Genomic DNA, 17772 nt, shown 5'->3' with positions numbered 1-17772 from the left:
AAACCCCACAGCAAGAGGCCGCAGCCCACGCAAAGGCAGTTCTCCCTCCGGACGAGTGAATGGGGGTGCCGCCAACTAAAGCCCCAGACAGCACTCTTCTCCTGGGACTGTTCCCGGACCCCTCCGATGTTGCTCGCGACTACAAGGTCCACTCACCAACTGTTTCTGGCCACGTATTCAAGAAAACTAGGACATTTTAGGCAGATCATCTCTGCATGTAAGTGTGTAAAACATACTGGAAACATCGGCTGCCGATAGAACTGTCTTGCTGTTACAGAAGCGGCTAAGTGAAGACATATTCTTATTTTTGAAAGTAGCTGTAACAAGCCTAGCCGTGACTTCTGAGGCTCGCTGCGTGGCCTGTAGGTATTTATCCCAGGGTCACAGGCCCAGGGGTGGCGGCTTGCAGGAAGCTGGGGGGTCCCAACAAGACCACAACTGCAAGGAAGGTGGCGGGGAGGCCAGGCTCCAACAGCACCTGGATTTAAGCCAGATGTGAAAACTCCCCCATCTCTTACTCTGCAATCAGCCAGGGCCAGGCGGCCCGCCTCCCAGCTCTGCAAGCAGGGAGAAGGGACTGGATAGGGTAGGAAGGGGATAGACATGGGGTCAGAGCAGAACAGGCCTGTGACCTTGACTCCAGGACACTCAGGAGCAGCTCTGGATTTTCTATCCTTCCAAATGAGGAGGTGGGAGGGAGCGCTGAAGTCCATCAGCACCTGCACAGACATCACTCCTTACCTTCTCTCCAGGTCTGGGTGCCCGCTGAAACTTCTCATAATCTTTCTTGGTCTCCAGAATCTTTTTCACAAGTCCTCCTGTTAAGAATCAGTGGTTTTATGTTATTCTCTAGGGAGCTATTCTACTCTAAATGGGTGGAGGGGTGTTCTTCCTCTTTCTATAATGAACACAGCTTCAAATAATCTTTTTTTGATAAAAGGGTCTACTGCAGACTGATACAGCGGGTGATGGAAATTAACCATAAAACTTTAGAGTGTTTCAAAGAAATTAGCTCAAAGGTTTAAAAAAAGAGAGAGAGAAAACAACTTTGGAAATAGAAAACAATTAGGAGGAAATGCAGATTAACATTCCAGATGATAACCATTTGTCAAACAGGAGTGGCAATCCTAAACTGTTTCTAAGCACAAATACTCCTTCAATATGAGGTCAAGAGTCTTCAATTTCCTTTAAAAAAAAAAAAAAAAAGAAAGAAGAAGGAAGAAAAGAATTGCCTATGGGGTAAATAGCACACAAAACATTGTCTTTAGCATACGGCCTCATCCAAACATGCATCCACGTGAAAGGGGCTATGGACGCTTGGGACAGTGTCCTGTGAGCTGCAGTGAGGGCTCGTCCACACTGCCAAGGGACAAATGTCAGCACACGCTGCCCAGTCACAAGAGCAAGAGGGACACACAGGGGTACTGCCAAATACACACACACACACACACACACACACACACCACACATGTATTAACTTGTAATTTTTTAAATCAAAGTGTAAGCCATATTCCTTACTGTTATCTACAGGGGGAGTGAGAGGACAGGGTGGAGGCCCCAATCTCAGAATATGCCTCCTCTGGTACATTTGACCTTGGAAATGGGACTATTTTACAGAAATAAAACAAAATCATATAAGATTTTTCAATGCCTAAAAACTGAAACCAAAATGGAACCCATAAACCTAAGAACATCACGCTGGCAAGCAGAGCCTAACAGAATTGTTCTGGAAACTTACAACAGAGTAGGCTGTCCATCCCTGATGGGACATACCTGAGGACAGACAGACCCCAACAGAAACCCTACACTGTCTCTGGCAAACTGAGGCCGCTGACAGCTGGTGGTGTTCCAAAGGTGCTGCATGTGCATGCCAGCCCCAGGGTGAAGCAGACAGATGCCCGACACTGGGAGCCAGGATTTTTGGTGTGAGATAGACATGCATGTAAAAATCAAAAATTTAGAAGAGAGTCTAGAATAGTAAAGCTGCACTGGAAATATCAGTATGAGCTTGGATACACGTTCTCATTGTTTTTTAAAAAAAAGGTAAGAATACCCTTACGAACAACCCAGAAGTAAAGTACAGTCAGGCGTCTTGGAGAAACAGAGGGCTCCATCCTTGGAGCAGGAAATACACCATATGAGCCTGGGACATCTGGTCCTCTCAGAAAACAAGGAAGCTGCAAAGTCTCCCAGGCTGTGTCAACAGGCCCCAGAGAACGACTCCAGCAGGCACCTACCAATTACACACTGGGCAATCTGAACATCGGTGAGAACTGATTTGGTGTGAAATGAGACCCCTCAAGTGCGTTAGAGGTAAAGCCATGATTTCACACAGACATCACACAGCTATCAGCAACCACCACCCCACACGACCTCTTCAGTCACAATGATGGTGCCAGGGCACAGATTGACTCTGAGGAAAACCCTCCTCCTAGGGGCTGTGCCACGGCACAGTTAGAGGCTGGGTGGGGTGGGGAGCCCTGCACCTTGGCATCCGCCAGCCAAACCCTGAAGAAGGGAGGGTGGATGAGAACATCACTATCCTGCAGCCCTTAATGATCCAGGCTAACGTCACAAGCAGACATCAGGAAAAACCAACACCACCTACCAGCATTTTTGCTCAAAACCTGCATCTGACCAAGTCTCTGGGACCAAGTTACAAGAATAAAAGAATATGTAAAAAACCATACCATGGGCATATAATAAGCAACACTCAACTATGGGAGACCCTAAAGGACAATCAACCAGTTTTCTCCGCAAATACATTACAAGGGAAAGGAGAGGGAGGGAACATACAGGTTAAGAGAGACCCAAGAGTTCAATCGAATCCAATGGTAGGACTTTATTTGGATTCTGACTCAAACTAGAAAAAAATATACAAAATAACTAGAGAAACTGTGATGATATCAGGAAATTATTTCGTTTTTATGGTTATGTTTTTTGGAAGAGAGCCCTTATCTTTTAAAGCTACATCTAACATGTTAACCCAAGACACGATTTTCTCTAGGACTTGAGAACAGTCTAGGGGAGCAGGGGTCTGCAGCAGCCAGAGGCTTACAGAAAACATGAGCCAATCACTATGGACACCATGTAACGAGTACAGGGAGTTCGCTGGACTACTCTCTCTGCTTCTGCAAATGTTTGGAATCAAAGAAGATACTTAGGAAAAGGAAAAGTAGTATTACAAATAATGTCAATCTGGGAACGACCCCAGAAGTCTGACCCTTAATCTAAGTGCATGCCACGTCAGAAGCCACTGACAGAAAGCCCCAGGGTCCCAAGGCCCAGCGCCCATCAGCTCTGAGACTAAACCCACAACCGAGGAGGAGCCCGTCTGTGCCCTGGTATACCACCAGGACCAATGCGGGGCACATGGAGCTCCCGTGTGCAAGACCCTCTCACAGCCACGCCTGCCACTCACCGTGCTTCTCCTCGGCCTCCATGTCTACCGCAGGCACCTGGGCAGGAAAGCAAGAAGGAAAAAGCTGATTCTTGAAATGCTGCTTCCATGGATCTCCTCAAGGCAATGACACAGTTAAAGAAGGCAGAAATCTGACTGAAAAATCAGAGGCTCGTTTTGTCTACATAAACCTCAATGCTGGATCAGAAGTTCCAAGGCCCGTCCAGGAGCAACGTCAGAAACAAATGCTCCCATTAACTCACCACTTCCAGCTCCGATGTCTCAGGGAGCTGGGGGGCCGCCTCCACCACAAACTGACTGTCGTCCTCATTGTCGGAGTTCTGCGCGTCTACGATCACACTCGCAACGATTTTCCCACTTCCTGTCCTGAAGAGGAAAAGGAATCAGGTTACATCGGAAGAGCTGCTGATCGCACATCCGCATCAACCCCCTGCATCCCAGGCCCCGAGAGGCTGCCTACCTGCCTCTAGAATGTCACAAAACCCAGGTGTGGAAGCCAAGTGCAGACCCACGCCTGGGTCCCTATGAGAGTTGCCCTCTGTGCTCCCTCCACCCTGCCCCCTCCCTACACCCCTACCTCCCAAGGGCCCTTGGAGCCTCACTCCTCCCCTGGCTGTACTCTCTGGACACCAGCCCTCCACCTGCAGCCCCTCACCCCGGGAGCCCTAGTCTTCCAAGTCACAAACATCAAGGCAGAGGTGGCGATGCAGCTCCAGACCCCTGCCCCAACACAGAGGCCTCCTCCTGGCTGCAACTCCCTGCCCAGCACCTCCTCTCCACCAAGACCTACCATCACTCTGGCCAGTCCAATACCCAACTGCCTGGCCCATAGGCCTGGACCTGTCCTCGCAGGTGACTATGTCCGTCCAAGGGCTCTCTTAGACCTCCTGAAGCCACCCTCTGGAACAGCCCTACCTACTGTCACCCCACTGCAGGCCACCGTCAGCTGCCCTCTGCTTAGGCCCTCACCCCGACCACACTGGGCCCAGGTCACAAGGCTCCAAACCCAGACACTCACCAGCTCCCCATCAGTCCCACCTGCCTTCACTTCTCACGTAGCAGCGTAACACAACCCTGCTTTACTGAGTGCCTTTAACCCCCAGTGCCCTACAATCACTGGTACACACACAGACACACCCTCTCCCTTGCTTCAGGGTAACACACAAGGTCAGCAGGAAACCCATGGGTTTCCCGCACTTGGGTATGAGCTCTCAAAACAGTACACATTTCCCCCAAAACACCCTCAGCTTCTTCGATGGGCCCTTCAACCCTCACAGGCAATGTCCTGCCTCTAGCAGGGCCAGCCTCACCACACCCCATATTTCCCCCAAGCCCTGCACCCATCGAGCCCCTCCCACACACCATCCCTCATCAGCAAGCCCTCTCCATTCTCCCCTGCCTCAAGCAGCAGCTTCCCATGGCCAGGCCCAGAGGGAGGGCAGCTTTCTTGTGCTTACTGTGTCTTCCAGATCACTCTCTCTCAAGTCTGCCAACTCTGACTCCACACCACAGCCTCTCTGGCCCCCTTGTCACCGCTGCCAGCTGCCAGGCAGCCCCCCTGCACTCTTGGCTCCCTGCCACCACTGCCCTCATCTTTACTGAGAAACAGCCCTTCCCAAAGCCTGGCTCCAGGGTCCCCAAGCCCTCCTGCCACCATCCTGCTTCCATCACCCAGCTACACGTTCAGGGTCACCCTTGGGCACCGCCACTGGCAGCAAGCCCCCAACCTCAAACCTGAGCACCCCACTCTTGGACCACCATCACCCACATTTCTGTCTCTGTGCCCACCCAGAGCCCACACCAGGCACCTGCCCACGGTGGGGGAACAAAGTCCACGGCAGCACTTCACACCACGTGCAACCAGAGGCAGCCCAGCTTCTTGCTTCGCATGCTACGCCACAGACCTCTGGGCCTACGGTCCTCTGGGTGGGGTTGCCAGTCTGAGGGGGGACTTTCGACCTCACCCCTGCCCCACTGCCCAGCTAGATGCCAAGAACATTCCCTCTAGGCCCTCCCAGTCCTGACACTACTTGGGGTCCCCAGACATAGCCCCACAGAAGGCTGGGGGTTGGGAGAGGATAAGACCTCAGATGAGGACCCTCACCCGATCTCTGGGAGTGGGGCTCTGGGCCTCCCCGCCCAGACTTGCTCTGGGTTCACAAGACAAGTGGAGCTCTGGAGTGGGGGAGAGGGAGGTCAGCTTCTAGAACCCACTTACAAGCACCATCCCCTCCAAAGCCAATCCCTCTGTGTCCCCCCACCCCTTGGGGACGATGTTCCAACAATCTTCGCACCCCCGCAGCTCCGACCTCCCCAGTTCCCCATCTCCTCAGATCGGTCCCATCACCAGAAACATGCGCCAGTCTCCTCATCTCACAAACAGTCAAGAGTAATGTTCTCACAACCTCTCCCTCCTGCCACCTCCTGCATCAATCTTTCGTGTCCCTTACAATGCAGCCACATCTGTCCCCAGTTCCTGCCTCCTGCTCTATTTTAAACCATGCCGGTCTGGCCTGCTTTATTTTTCTATTTTTATGTTTTGATTTCTTGTACTTTCCTCTAAAGATCACACTACATCCACAGGGATAGTTGTAACACTTAGAGAGCCCTGTCTGTGGCTTGCTTTCACATACTTTATGACTTTCTGACCTTTTATCTTATATTTGTGTGCAATTAAGCCTTGAAATCTTTTTTTTTCCTATTTTCCCCCTTGTTGCTTCTATGGTTAGAAAATACTCCCAAAAAAAAAAAAAAAAAAATACTCCCCCCGGCCCCCAACTTCTCTCAAAGAATAACTCCCCCTACCCCCACACTATGCTATAAATATAAAGCACATTTTCTCTTCAGCTAAGTGTGTGGCCGGGGGCATGTGGCCTGACCGGCTTCCCCACAAGTCAGCTGGCAGTGGCCCCGCCCCGCCCTCACCCCACCCAGCACAGCGCCCCCACAGAGGTCTCACCTGTCTGGTGTTAACGCCTCCACGCTGTCCTGGCGCTTCACGCGGGGGGGTGCTGGCCTCGCACTCCCAGGCCGAGGTATTCTTCTAAACCCAAACACGGGAAAACCAAAGAGGGAACATGACACACTTGGACATTTCAAAGGGACAACAAGAAACAAAGATCAACAATACTACTAATTTCCCACCATCAACATGCTCGTCGGGACACATTCTGCAGAATGTTAAGAACATCCCGTTAATCTGACAGGTTTAAAAGTGTCCGTCTCTTAATCTTATGTTTTCATTAATTTTAAGGCTCAAAAGGAATCATGTAACTCTCAGTAATCAAAACATAATTTATCATAACTATGAATTTCCCTAAATCTTTATAATGTCCTATATGTAGTAACTTCTATCCAATACAGGAAAATTAAATTAAATGGTTTCTGCTTTCTTTGCACAAGTATTTCCTCATAACTGAGCTCAAGCACTAACCGAACTGTGGGAAGTGCAGAAAGCAGCAGGCAGTGGCAACCCGGGCATTGGACGGGGGCCCACAGACCTGAGGTTGGCTGGAAGCTCGCCCGGCAGCTCGGAGCTCTCGGACACCTCAGGCTTTTCTGGGCCAGAAGGTCCAACTTCTCCTTCTGAAGTGTGACAATCCAGTGAGCAGTTCACAAAGGAAGAAATACAAACAGGTAATCAATACTTGAAAAGATAGCAATCCAATAATTGCAAATATACATGAGCTTTATTCATCTCTTATTTTCATCAAGATAAAACAGACGATTCATGCCTAGATTCAGTGAAGATTGGGGGAGACGGGTGCACTCAAACCCTGGAAATACAAACTGGTTCAATTTCTTAAGAAACGGAATTCAAAAGGTAGGTTCATCCAGTCAAGCAATTTAACATAAAAGAAATACAACCTGAGAGGGACGGATGTGTGTGATCTGTGTGTCCAGATGTTCCCCACCCACCACCTGTTACTGTCAACTGTGGGTCACATCAGCAGACCCTCGGCAAAGAACAGTGTCACCATCCTAACACGAAACTGAGGATAATAACATATTTAATCACACACACACACACACACATATACACACAACGGGAGTTCTAGATGGACATTCATTTAGATTAGAAACAGTGTTTTTCGCTTCCTTCTTGATATTTTTCTGCATTTAAAAAACTCTACTTTGGTTATGTGCCAAATGGTTTTTATAATCTGAGTAAAGCTTTCTTCATTTTAATAAAAAAATTAAATCAGTAAGTAACAACCCCTAACTACTAAAGCACTTAAATTTACTCCTGCATTTTAAGTAAAAGGGCTTTGTATTTTAGAAAATAGGATAAATCAGACTTTGAATTTAGAAATACACGTTTTATTCTCGGAAGTGAAATACATTCTTCTGGAACAAAGGATACATAAACTAAATCTTAAAGTAATATAGTTATGTTTCCTTAATTTACTTTCACTAACTCAGTGTGTAAAACAAATCTGAGAGTACATGTTAGTATCTACACACAAATGCAAAATTTATATCAAATACACCCAGTTCAGGCCGTTCCTCACCTGCATCACTAGGAGAGTCACCTGTAAAAAAAAAAATAATAATAATAATAAGGTACATCAGAAAAGTGACTTCCGTGTTGGTAAAGCTCAGTGCATTAAATAGCAGGACTATGGAAAAACACAAACCAAGTAACAGTGGACACCTGTCAGGGAACACATAGCCATTCCTAGTGTCCCACTGCCAAGACTTTATTTTCAAAAATCGAAAGACAGAGAACAAAGCAAACTATGAATTCTAAAATGCTATTAATGAAGAGAGCCAACAGGAGTATGAAGAGAGTGGGTCACAGACACAAATGAGAGAGATCTGAGATGAGGCAACAGCTGGTAAGCCAGGGAGTGTGAAGGATGAGAAGGTGTGACGCCCCTTCCATGACGGGGTGACAGCGAGCAGGGCCCTCCCCCTCCTGAACTCATCAGCAAGGGTTCTTCCATCAGCTCCTGAATGAGGACATATCTCCCAGCTCCCCATGGACTACTTCCTTCTTCAAGTGCTGTGTTTTGGGGACAAATGGGACCTACGTGGCCACAAGGACATGAGCGGGAGAGCACTGTGGCGGGGGGGGGGGGGGTGGACTTAAAAGTCCCAAGAGGATACTCTCTGCATGACACACTTAAGACAAAGGACCAAACCCTCAGACGCACCAGGATGGCACAGGTCCAAGTCGGAGCCAAGGACCCCGGGGAGCTGCCGGGCATCCCCCATTAACTACAAGCCCACCTCCACACAGGGACCTATCCCACACACAAGGACCAGGTCCAGGGCTCCCGAGGGCACACGGCACTCCTCAGACAACACAGTTTGTCTGCTGAGGTGAACTTCAGATCTCTGTTTACTAGTCAAAGACCTACACAAATGGTGCCCTAAAGAAGGTGACTCTGGGAAGAAAAGCCAGGCCTATGGGGCAAGAGGAAGTGGGAGGCCCTGCAGGACCTCTGGGTATGGGACACAGGAACCTCCCAGAAGGCACACTGCACAGAGCAGAGGACGGCCCAGCACCCACAGAGCCTCACAAACTGTGGGTTAGGAGGGGCCTAGAAATCACGTTTCCAGACAGCACCACTGTAAGGATGGGGTGACAGCAATGCGGGACTGGAGCTCGACCCAGGGACACAGCACTGTCCCAGGGCCAGAGCAGCTAGCGGCAGAGTCTCTCCTCGACGCCACGCCATCTGGAGCGTGCTTGACAGAGCCCAGCATGTGGCAGCCAGTGTGCGACATGGGGCCCTGGATTCTAGACCCCGGGGTTCTCTTCCAAACTCCCACCATCAGTGCTGGGGACAGACTGCAAGTTCATGTGCAACTGCTGGATCTCAGGGCCAACACCCAAAGGGAGAGTGTGCACAGCAGATCCCCCCTGTCACAGATGGGGTCTCCCACCCTTTGGCAAGGGCTCCTGCCCCCCAGACACTTGGGTCTTCTCTGGACCCTTCACCAGCACAGCCTCTTTCCAGCAAGGCATGAAGGCCCTCTTTCCCTCGCCCTGGAAACCCCACCCCGGGCCACTCACGGGCCATCTCTGGCACAGCCCTTGCCCTAAGTACCCCGGAACCTGCCCGTCCCCCCAACCCCACTCCAGCCCAGGCTGCTAAGGCTCCTAAACTAACGTGATGCATATGGGACAAAGCCTCCTGCGGGAGCTTTCCCTGCCTCCATGCCGGGGCGACATCCCTTGAGCTCCGGGCATCCTCCAGGCCGGCTCTGCCCACCGAGGCAAACACACCGATAGGCGCCGGCCCCGGGGTGTCACACACTGGGCCACCGGGTGCCAGCACCCCACCACGCCTGCCAGGAGCTCTGGGGCCCAAATGTGTCCTTCCCCACAGCGTAACTGCTGGGAACGACGGTGCCAAAAGCAGAATGTCACCTAGGCACAGCTGAAGAAACCCAGAGAACGTTACAGAGAGAAACACTGGGTCAGGACGGTGTTTCCAGCTGCTTCAGAGTCCTCTCTGAACAAAAAATGTGGGGGTGCATGGTTCGGCCCGTGGGCCTCCCCGGAACAAACCCCGAAGCTCGTGTCCGGAGCCTCTCACCACTGCCGGGCTTCATATGCAACCTCCACGAGAGCACCGGGGACCTGGGAGGGGCCGGGGCCACCACAGCAGGACCACATGCCCTACCCTGGCTGATGTAAGACGGCACAAGGGGGTCATTTGCCACATCTGGTCCTGCAGGTATGAAGAACCAGGGCCTGGACCCCATGTGGGTCAGAGAGCCGCGGAGACCCCTTCACAGAGAGGTGCCCCCAGCGTGCAAGTGCAGTGGCTCGGACTCCCTCACTGGGAAAGGGGCAAAGACAGGGCGTCCTTCTTACCTTTCTGCTTCACTGTTGGCTCAGGCTCAACATTCTCCCGCCACATACTCGCTGAGTTATCATCTGAAACACTAGCTGAGTTAGTATTAGCTTCTTTTGTTCCTGACAGAAAACAGTGTAAAACGAGTCAGGACAATGTCCACGGCAGGCTGGTCCTCTAGGCTTCGACAGCAGAGAGCACACCTACTTGTCCACGCCTTCCCACACTGCGAGCTTACACACACCTGACCTAAGAATGTTCCTCCCAGCTGTGGCTGTGGGATCAGGAGAGGAAAGGGGTGCCCGGAACAGGAGAAGGCCCCAGGCCCACTCAGCCCAGGAGGAGGTTGGGATCCCCAAAGCCAAAGCAAACTGGTCCCTCTACCCCCATTTCCAGAAACTTTCTGACGCTACCTGTCTCCATCCACCACCTCGTCACTGCAGCCAGGCCCAGATGAGAAGCTGCAGGTAAGTGACAACTGTAGCAAAGCAGGAGGGAAAGAAAGATTCCTGTGCCACAGTTCATAGTTCTAGTCACACTGAAAGCTCCTAAGCCCCCGTGAACTACTAACTAATGTATCAATGTCTATAAAAATCGAAAAAACATCAAATACCTGAGAAATAATACCTTTTTTATATTAAAAATAAAGGAGGGGGCAGGGAGGTGCTGCAGGAAAAGATTTTTAATGTGGTAGGACTCAGGGTAGAAAACTAATCCACCACTAAAGGACCCCCACTCTAAAATTAAACCAGGAGAAGACAAAAATAAAATTCAAAAAATGTTCCCTTTCCTAAAATACAATCTTATAATTTCTTAAAAGTATTCAAATAAACAGTTTATATCAGAATCAACCTATCATTATCAAAGAACTGAATTTATGTAATAGAACCTCACAGAGTAGATGACATAATTTTCTAAGGAAATTTTTTTCAATCTATAAAAATGATCATTTAAACAGTGATTCAAGTAATTATTTATTAAATCTAAGGTAGTCAAAGAATCACTATGAAATACTAAACTCTAAAATGTAAAAATAAACATAAGCTTGGCAACTATATTTTAAAAGAAAACATGCAAAAATTTTAGATTGTTACATTTTATTTGAAAGTGTCAAAAATTTCCTACACCATTCAAAACTAACAGCACAATAACTAACTTCCAAATGCAACATCTTCTGTCCAAAGCCCAAAGGGACTGATGACACTCTGCACCATTCCTCTCTTCAAAGGTCTAGTGGCACTTTTTTTTGAGAGGCCTATGATGGTCGTTTTAATATCTTTCCTAATATTCTTAAGTAAGCTTTACTAAAACTCCAATACACACAGAAAAACAGACTATACGTTCTGATAATACCACAATCAATTCCTAATCAGAGGACAGATTAACCAGTCTGCAAAATAAAAGCTTTAAAGAAAAGAAATAACACACCCTTAAAAAATAAAAATTATTATGAAGTAGCAAAAAAAATCTGTTGTCCGAATCACCGGGAATGAATGAACCCATCCGGGAAGGGTGTGGTCCTGGCGTCCTGATTTTCTAGCTTGAGTGCGCTCCTCGCCTCTTCAGAGCCTCGGTTTCCCCCAGTTTATGGCGCTCCGGTAATGGGAACGTGTGCTTTATAAAGCAGGGAGCACTGTGCCTGGCCAAGTGCCTGCCTGTCAGTCATCATCCCTGAAACTCACCAGGTAGAGCCCCCCACACCGCCCAAGCCGCTTCCCACTCTGCCTGCGTGCTGTGCAGATGCTCACAGCACAGGGCTGCCAGTGACATCGAAGTGTAAACGCGAACAGATACCCAGGCCCTACAACAAGGGGCTCCGCCTGGCCCAGCGACCAGTCTGAGCATCCTGTTACGGGACACGGAAGCACTAGTTTAACCAGACAGAACACAAGATAAAGGCACAGCTGGCCTATGTCGGGTCAGAATGAAGCCAGATGTTCAACCCAAAGCTAATGAGGCCTTTAGATCAAACAGAAACATGGGGAGAAGCAGGGGGAGAGGACTGTCGTAAGTGAAGTGACATCACAAGGAAATGGATGAGTGTCCAGAGGGTGGAGCATTCTACAAGGTTGGCCACCTCATCTCTTCCATAGCCAGCGCACTAGACTGAAAAAGTAAGACAAGAGCATATGGGGTCAGGGGACTGGAGATTCAAGTCATTTAAAAAGTAAAAGAATAAAAAACATACAGTGTATTCATCTTAATGGAACCCTGTTTCTTGTCTTTTGTTTTTTGTTTTAAAATAACGCTTCGGAAACATGAAGATTTCGACACTACCGGGTAACAGTAACCCTGCTACAGAGAACCATGTTGGCTCGTGTCCCAGCACATCTCTCTTGTTTTCCGAGCTGATACTGAAGTATTTAAAGTGTCAGGATGAAAAAAATAAAAAAATAAAAATAAAGTGTCAGGATGTTTAACAGACTTTGAAATCATTCATAAAAAGATATGGCTCTAGACAACGCACGTATGATGAGACATGAGAACCGCTGAATCTGTGTGAGGGGTCAGAGAGGGTTCAAAGTTCTTCCTACTCCTGTGCATTTTCATAGTAAAAACCTTTACACAACTGGACAAAATGACCTAAGTGACAGAAGCCAAGCAAGTTGAAGACGCAGACGGCACAGCGTTCCAGGAGAACCTGGACCGTCGAACGACTGTAAACAGAACGAGGCTCATCACGCCACAAGCGTTCCAAGATGGAGCAGGGAAGAAGTGGCTCGTGTTTGAGAAAGAAATGGGTAATTTCCTTGTTGAGCTCTTCAGTGTCCCTGAAAGAGGAAGCACACAGGTGGTCCTGTGACGGCCCTGCGGCCACCGTCAGACCCAGGGACAGCGGGGGCACGGTGAGGCTGATATGCACCAGCTCAAGGTGAAGGGCAAGCAGGAGGAAAGGCTACCAGACCAGGCCCAGCAGCACTGCTCCTGGAAATCACACTCAGTGAGAAACTCCGCAGCTGTGACAATTGCCGACAAACCCTGAATCCCAAAGTCAAATGACTGGCAGCACAGGTGACCTCTGTCACTGGCATGACAGTGACTGACAGTGATAACAGGGACCCAGGGCCCAGGCAGAGGCAGGGAGAGGGGAGGAGGCACCAGGGGTCACAGGACCACCAGGACAGGGTGCAGGACTCCACTCTGACCACCAGATGGCACCAGGCTCCACCCGAACCTCCACCCAGAACCTCACTCCCTGAACACTGAGCGGTCAGTAGTGTCTACAAAGTGAGGGTACTTTGGTAGTACTGGGTACTGCTGTAGTAGTCAGTACTACTGTAGTCTGAGTGGCCTCTGCACTTTATTCTGGATCCACGTTACCAACCCAGGATGCAATGCCTCACCCTGACGTGGGGCTTGCAGTCACTAAATGGATCCACGAAGCAGATCTGCCAGGCACACATGCGACATGCCAGCCACTTTGTGGACAGACCTCACTGAGTCGCACAGCAGGCGTTTAAAGAGCCACTTACCACGAGGTCACTGTGGCTCAGAGGACATGCCATGAAGCTAGCTCGAGGCCAAGAGGTGGGCAAACAGGAGGCACAGGATCTTCCCACTGGTCTGGGATGTGGGCACATCTGCCCACATGGGCAGCACTACCCAAAACCCCTCCTGCTGCACAGGGACCACCTGGTGCTTCCCCTGCTCAGACTGGACTGGACCAGCCTGCAGCCCAGACAAGGCCCCCCAGTGCAAGCCCGAGGTCAAGTGAGAGAGAACTCATCCTCTGCTCCCATTCGGCACCCCCAGTCCCAGTCACCCCACACCAGTCACCACACACCACTGAGGACCTACATAAACCATGAAAAGCTGACCTGCTCAGAATAAGATCAGTGGGGACGACCTCTCAAGAGGCCCACCTTTCCCTGTGCCCCTGCTGAGCCCAGGGAACACAGGACAAAGCAGCTGCCCTGACCAAAAACACAGCTGCTCTCAGGGGCCCAACCTCTTAAAGGGAAAGCGTGTACCCAGAAGATGTGCTTCCCATGATCCTAGCTATACGCACAGAATTTTTGAAAGTCAAAAAGATACAAGTTCAGCCTAGACAAATTCTTATCTTTTCCTGGAGTCAAGATTTACACTCTATTTTCCACTATATGTCACTCAAGATTTTTAGTATTTCTTAAGAATTTAGTTTGACATCACAGCAAATTCTGCTCTTCATCAAGGATCAGCCATCTGAAATCCCCAGTTCACACGTCTCACTGCTCCAGGGTAGGGATGCACGCATACCCCTTGCACCGCCTGCCACGGGGAACAACCTCCCCAACGTGCCCTGGCAAGCACCTTAAAATCCTTATTATGGGGCATTTTCTTAATACAACACAGCAGAGCAGAATGGGAGAGCTGAACGACCATTTCTCTCTCTGACCATCACATCACCATGCAGAATCCCAACAGCAAGATAAGGAAAGCATCTTTATCTAGATGTGAAAGGAAGTCACACCTAGAAAGGCACGTAAGAGTTAAATAAAACTGAGTTAATCTTTCTCATATAATTTAGGAAATTAAAGCAAGTGGTGTATCAAGTCATTTCTGATCTTCACTATCCTGTGGTTAGAAGAATAAAAAAATTCTCTTTTTTTTATTGGGGTACCTGGGTGGCTCAGTTGGTTACACCACTGCTTTTGGCTCAGGTCATGATCCCAGAGTCCCGAGATCGGGTCCTGCATTGGGCTCCCAGCTCCACGGGGGAGTCTGCTTCTCCCTCTGACCTTCTCCCCTCTCATATTCTCTCTCACACACTCTCTCTCTCAAATAAATAAAATCTTAAAATATATATACAATTATGTTGAGAGATAAATATTTCATATCAAGGTGCTGAGAAATATAAACTAAAGAGTATCTTTTTCTTACCAATTTCTGAAGTCGTAGTTTCCTGATCTGCTTCATGATTTAATCCAGACACTACAGGATCTAACATTTTAGCTGAAATATTATCTTCCTTTCTTCCTGATGTAAAATAGTGATAGATTAAAATACTGCAGAGGTTTTTGCCTGTGGGAGGCTCTGGTCAGGCAAACAGGGGTTTACACCAGGCTCACACTACCTGGTCCCCTCCAAGGTCCCAGGACACGCCCCTGACCACCACTCCTCCCTCCCGGGGCTCTCTGACCAGGACCACGGGCTGGACTGCCCCTCGCCATGGGTCTTGGCCGGCTCTGGGGCTCACTGTCTTGATCTCCACGCTCCCCTACACTAACTTCACATGGATCTTCATGTGACAGCAGGAAACACCATCATGGGAAAACCCCCCAACTTCTTTGATTTTACCTTCAGTCGCCCCAACTCCCTCCCTGAAGAGCAGGCCTCCAGCTCCACTCTTGTCTGGACACACTGCCGGGCCATGCGGTAGTGGATGCCTCACATTCCACGTGTGAGAATTCCTGGCACTGCCCCCCAGCCCAGCAAACAGGCTTCCCCCAAAGCCTTCACACTCCAGCAACAGCACCCCCTGGGTGCCCAGACCCCGCCATGGGTCTTCTCGCTGTGCACTCTCCTCTAACAAGGGCATCTAGTCACAGCGACTCTTATCCCTTCCATTGAGCACATCCTCAGCAGTGACGCTCAGGTCCCGGCTGTCAGTCTCACTGGGACACGAACCGCTGTCTGGCCTCTATACTTGCCTCCACATTCTGAAAAGGGGATGTTTCTAACATCTGACCAGTCATGCCTCAGTCCTGCTTACTGTCCTCCGAGGATGTCTACTCACACTCACTACAAAACTCTCAGCCTGCATGGCCCAACGCCTCGGGCCTGCCTATTCCTGCAGACCCTATCGCTTTGCCTCCCCACCCAGCCTCACTGCCAGGCCTCCCGCCCTCCAACAGGCAAGGCTGTCCCCAGCTCAGGGCCTCTGCCCCAGCCTAGACACTCACAGATCCTCCTTCCCCCACTCAATTCTCTGTCCAGACATCCCCTCCCCAGAGCCTCTCCGCCTGTGCACCCGCTCCTACATTTGACATCAGAAGACTCATGGCTAACGTGGAAGGGCACACCCTGTGGTCTCCTGATTATCTGTCCAGTCCCTCCACACTGTGCACTCAAAAGGGCAGATCCTGGGACGCCTGGGTGGCTCAGTTGGTTAGGCAGCTGCCTTCGGCTCAGGTCATGATCCCAGCGTCCTGGGATCGAGTCCCACATCGGGCTCCTTGCTCCGCAGGGAGCCTGCTTCTCCCTCTGACTCTGCCTGCCACTCTGTCTGCCTGTGCTCGCTCTCGCTCGCTCTCTGACAAATAAATAAATAAAATCTTTAAAAAAAAAAAAAAAAAAGGGCAGGTCCTCCATCAATAGCTGCAGAACAAAGAAGGGCAGACCCGAGTACAAAATCGCAGCCCGTGACTGATCCATGCTAGGCTGGTGGCTGGGGTGGCCCCGCGACTCAGCGGGCAAGGCTCACGGCCCTTCTGCCCCTGCTCCGCTCTGGGCCCAAGCCCCATGTCCAGCAGGGCAGCCCCCCACAGGGCTCCACCTGCTCGGTGGTCAAAGGGAAGCAAGGTGCCAACTCCCCAACAGTCGCAGCCCCTCTGGGGCCTGCATCGTCTTACCAAGCTGCTTCACGGTGTGCTCCTTCTTAGCTTTACTGTAGGAAGAGTTATGTTCTTTTTCAGGGGAAAGACTATTTTCACTAGCTCTAGAGCCCCTTCTTCCTGATACGAAATTGCATAATGAAAGTACATATTAAGCTTAATTCATAATGCTGTAATTCATACTAAGTATACTCATTCTTAGTACCTTATTCTGCTATAATTGCCACTTAACAACAAATCAAAAATATTGTACTTTTGAGAAGAATGTTTTTTGGATTCTATAGAGATCCTAGAATAGCTTTAAGATTCTAAATATGTTTAACAAACAGGATACCCCACACTCCAGTAAATGCAAGGCTGATCCCCTCGGGCCGCGGGGTGCCTCCCCCTCCTGCCAGATGCTGGACAGTCGCCCAAATGTGACCCATTAAAGTCAGGCAGAAGGTCAGGGTGGAGCACAGGTTGTACTGGGTGCGGCCGCACCATGAGATCTGCGCCCAGCTCACCAGCAGGGCGAGCCATCAGCTTGTTGGCTCAAGAAGGCTAGTATCAGGAAGGCTGCAAACCGCAGTGATCATCTCTCTTAGTGGCCACAGAAAAGGAGCCTGTGGGCAGCCCGCTCGCCAGCAAACTCAGATGCACACGCCAAGATACTAGAAAAGCAGACAATAGCAACTGTCAGCTTACCAAAAGACACAATTCGACAGAAGAGCTGCGGGCTACGACTGAACACAAGGCGAGTCTGCAGCGCAGGGACCGCAGTCCACGACGCTTCTACGGGCTACGACTGAACACAAGGCGAGTCTGCAGCACAGGGACCGCAGTCCACGACGCTTCTACACTCCAGCAGTCACCAGAGGAACGGACAAGGAGAAGGAGATGCCACTTTGAAACCAACCAAAAACAAACTGTCGTGATCCAGGACGAACAGACACAGCCCCACACGTGCGCGAGGAAACGCCCATACTAACTTGGGGTCAGAAATATCCAATCTTCCCCAAATCCGGAA

At 50.0% G+C, this 17772-nt stretch overlaps 1 protein-coding gene across 5 annotated transcripts in view; it reads right to left on the bottom strand.

Annotated features, from left to right (window-relative positions):
* Nucleotides 1-17772, bottom strand: part of TRAF3IP1 (TRAF3 interacting protein 1) — a 61859-nt gene that overhangs the window by 32496 nt on the left and 11591 nt on the right. The window contains exons 8-16 of one of the 5 annotated variants that reach the window (XM_044241961.1): nucleotides 16782-16883; nucleotides 15091-15186; nucleotides 10251-10352; nucleotides 7933-7953; nucleotides 6922-7006; nucleotides 6381-6464; nucleotides 3664-3787; nucleotides 3422-3458; nucleotides 742-818 (exon numbers count right to left, since the gene is read on the bottom strand). In XM_044241961.1, the coding sequence (XP_044097896.1) occupies nucleotides 742-818; nucleotides 3422-3458; nucleotides 3664-3787; nucleotides 6381-6464; nucleotides 6922-7006; nucleotides 7933-7953; nucleotides 10251-10352; nucleotides 15091-15186; nucleotides 16782-16883 (728 nt within the window). The remainder of the gene's footprint in view (nucleotides 1-741; nucleotides 819-3421; nucleotides 3459-3663; nucleotides 3788-6380; nucleotides 6465-6921; nucleotides 7007-7932; nucleotides 7954-10250; nucleotides 10353-15090; nucleotides 15187-16781; nucleotides 16884-17772) is intronic. The other 4 variants (XM_044241960.1, XM_044241957.1, XM_044241958.1 and 1 more) reach the window with 4 other exon arrangements.

This window comes from Neovison vison, chromosome 3 (assembly GCF_020171115.1).
Source record: "Neovison vison isolate M4711 chromosome 3, ASM_NN_V1, whole genome shotgun sequence".
Lineage (NCBI taxonomy): Eukaryota > Metazoa > Chordata > Mammalia > Carnivora > Mustelidae > Neogale > Neogale vison.
This window is presented reverse-complemented; position numbering and strand designations above follow the sequence as displayed.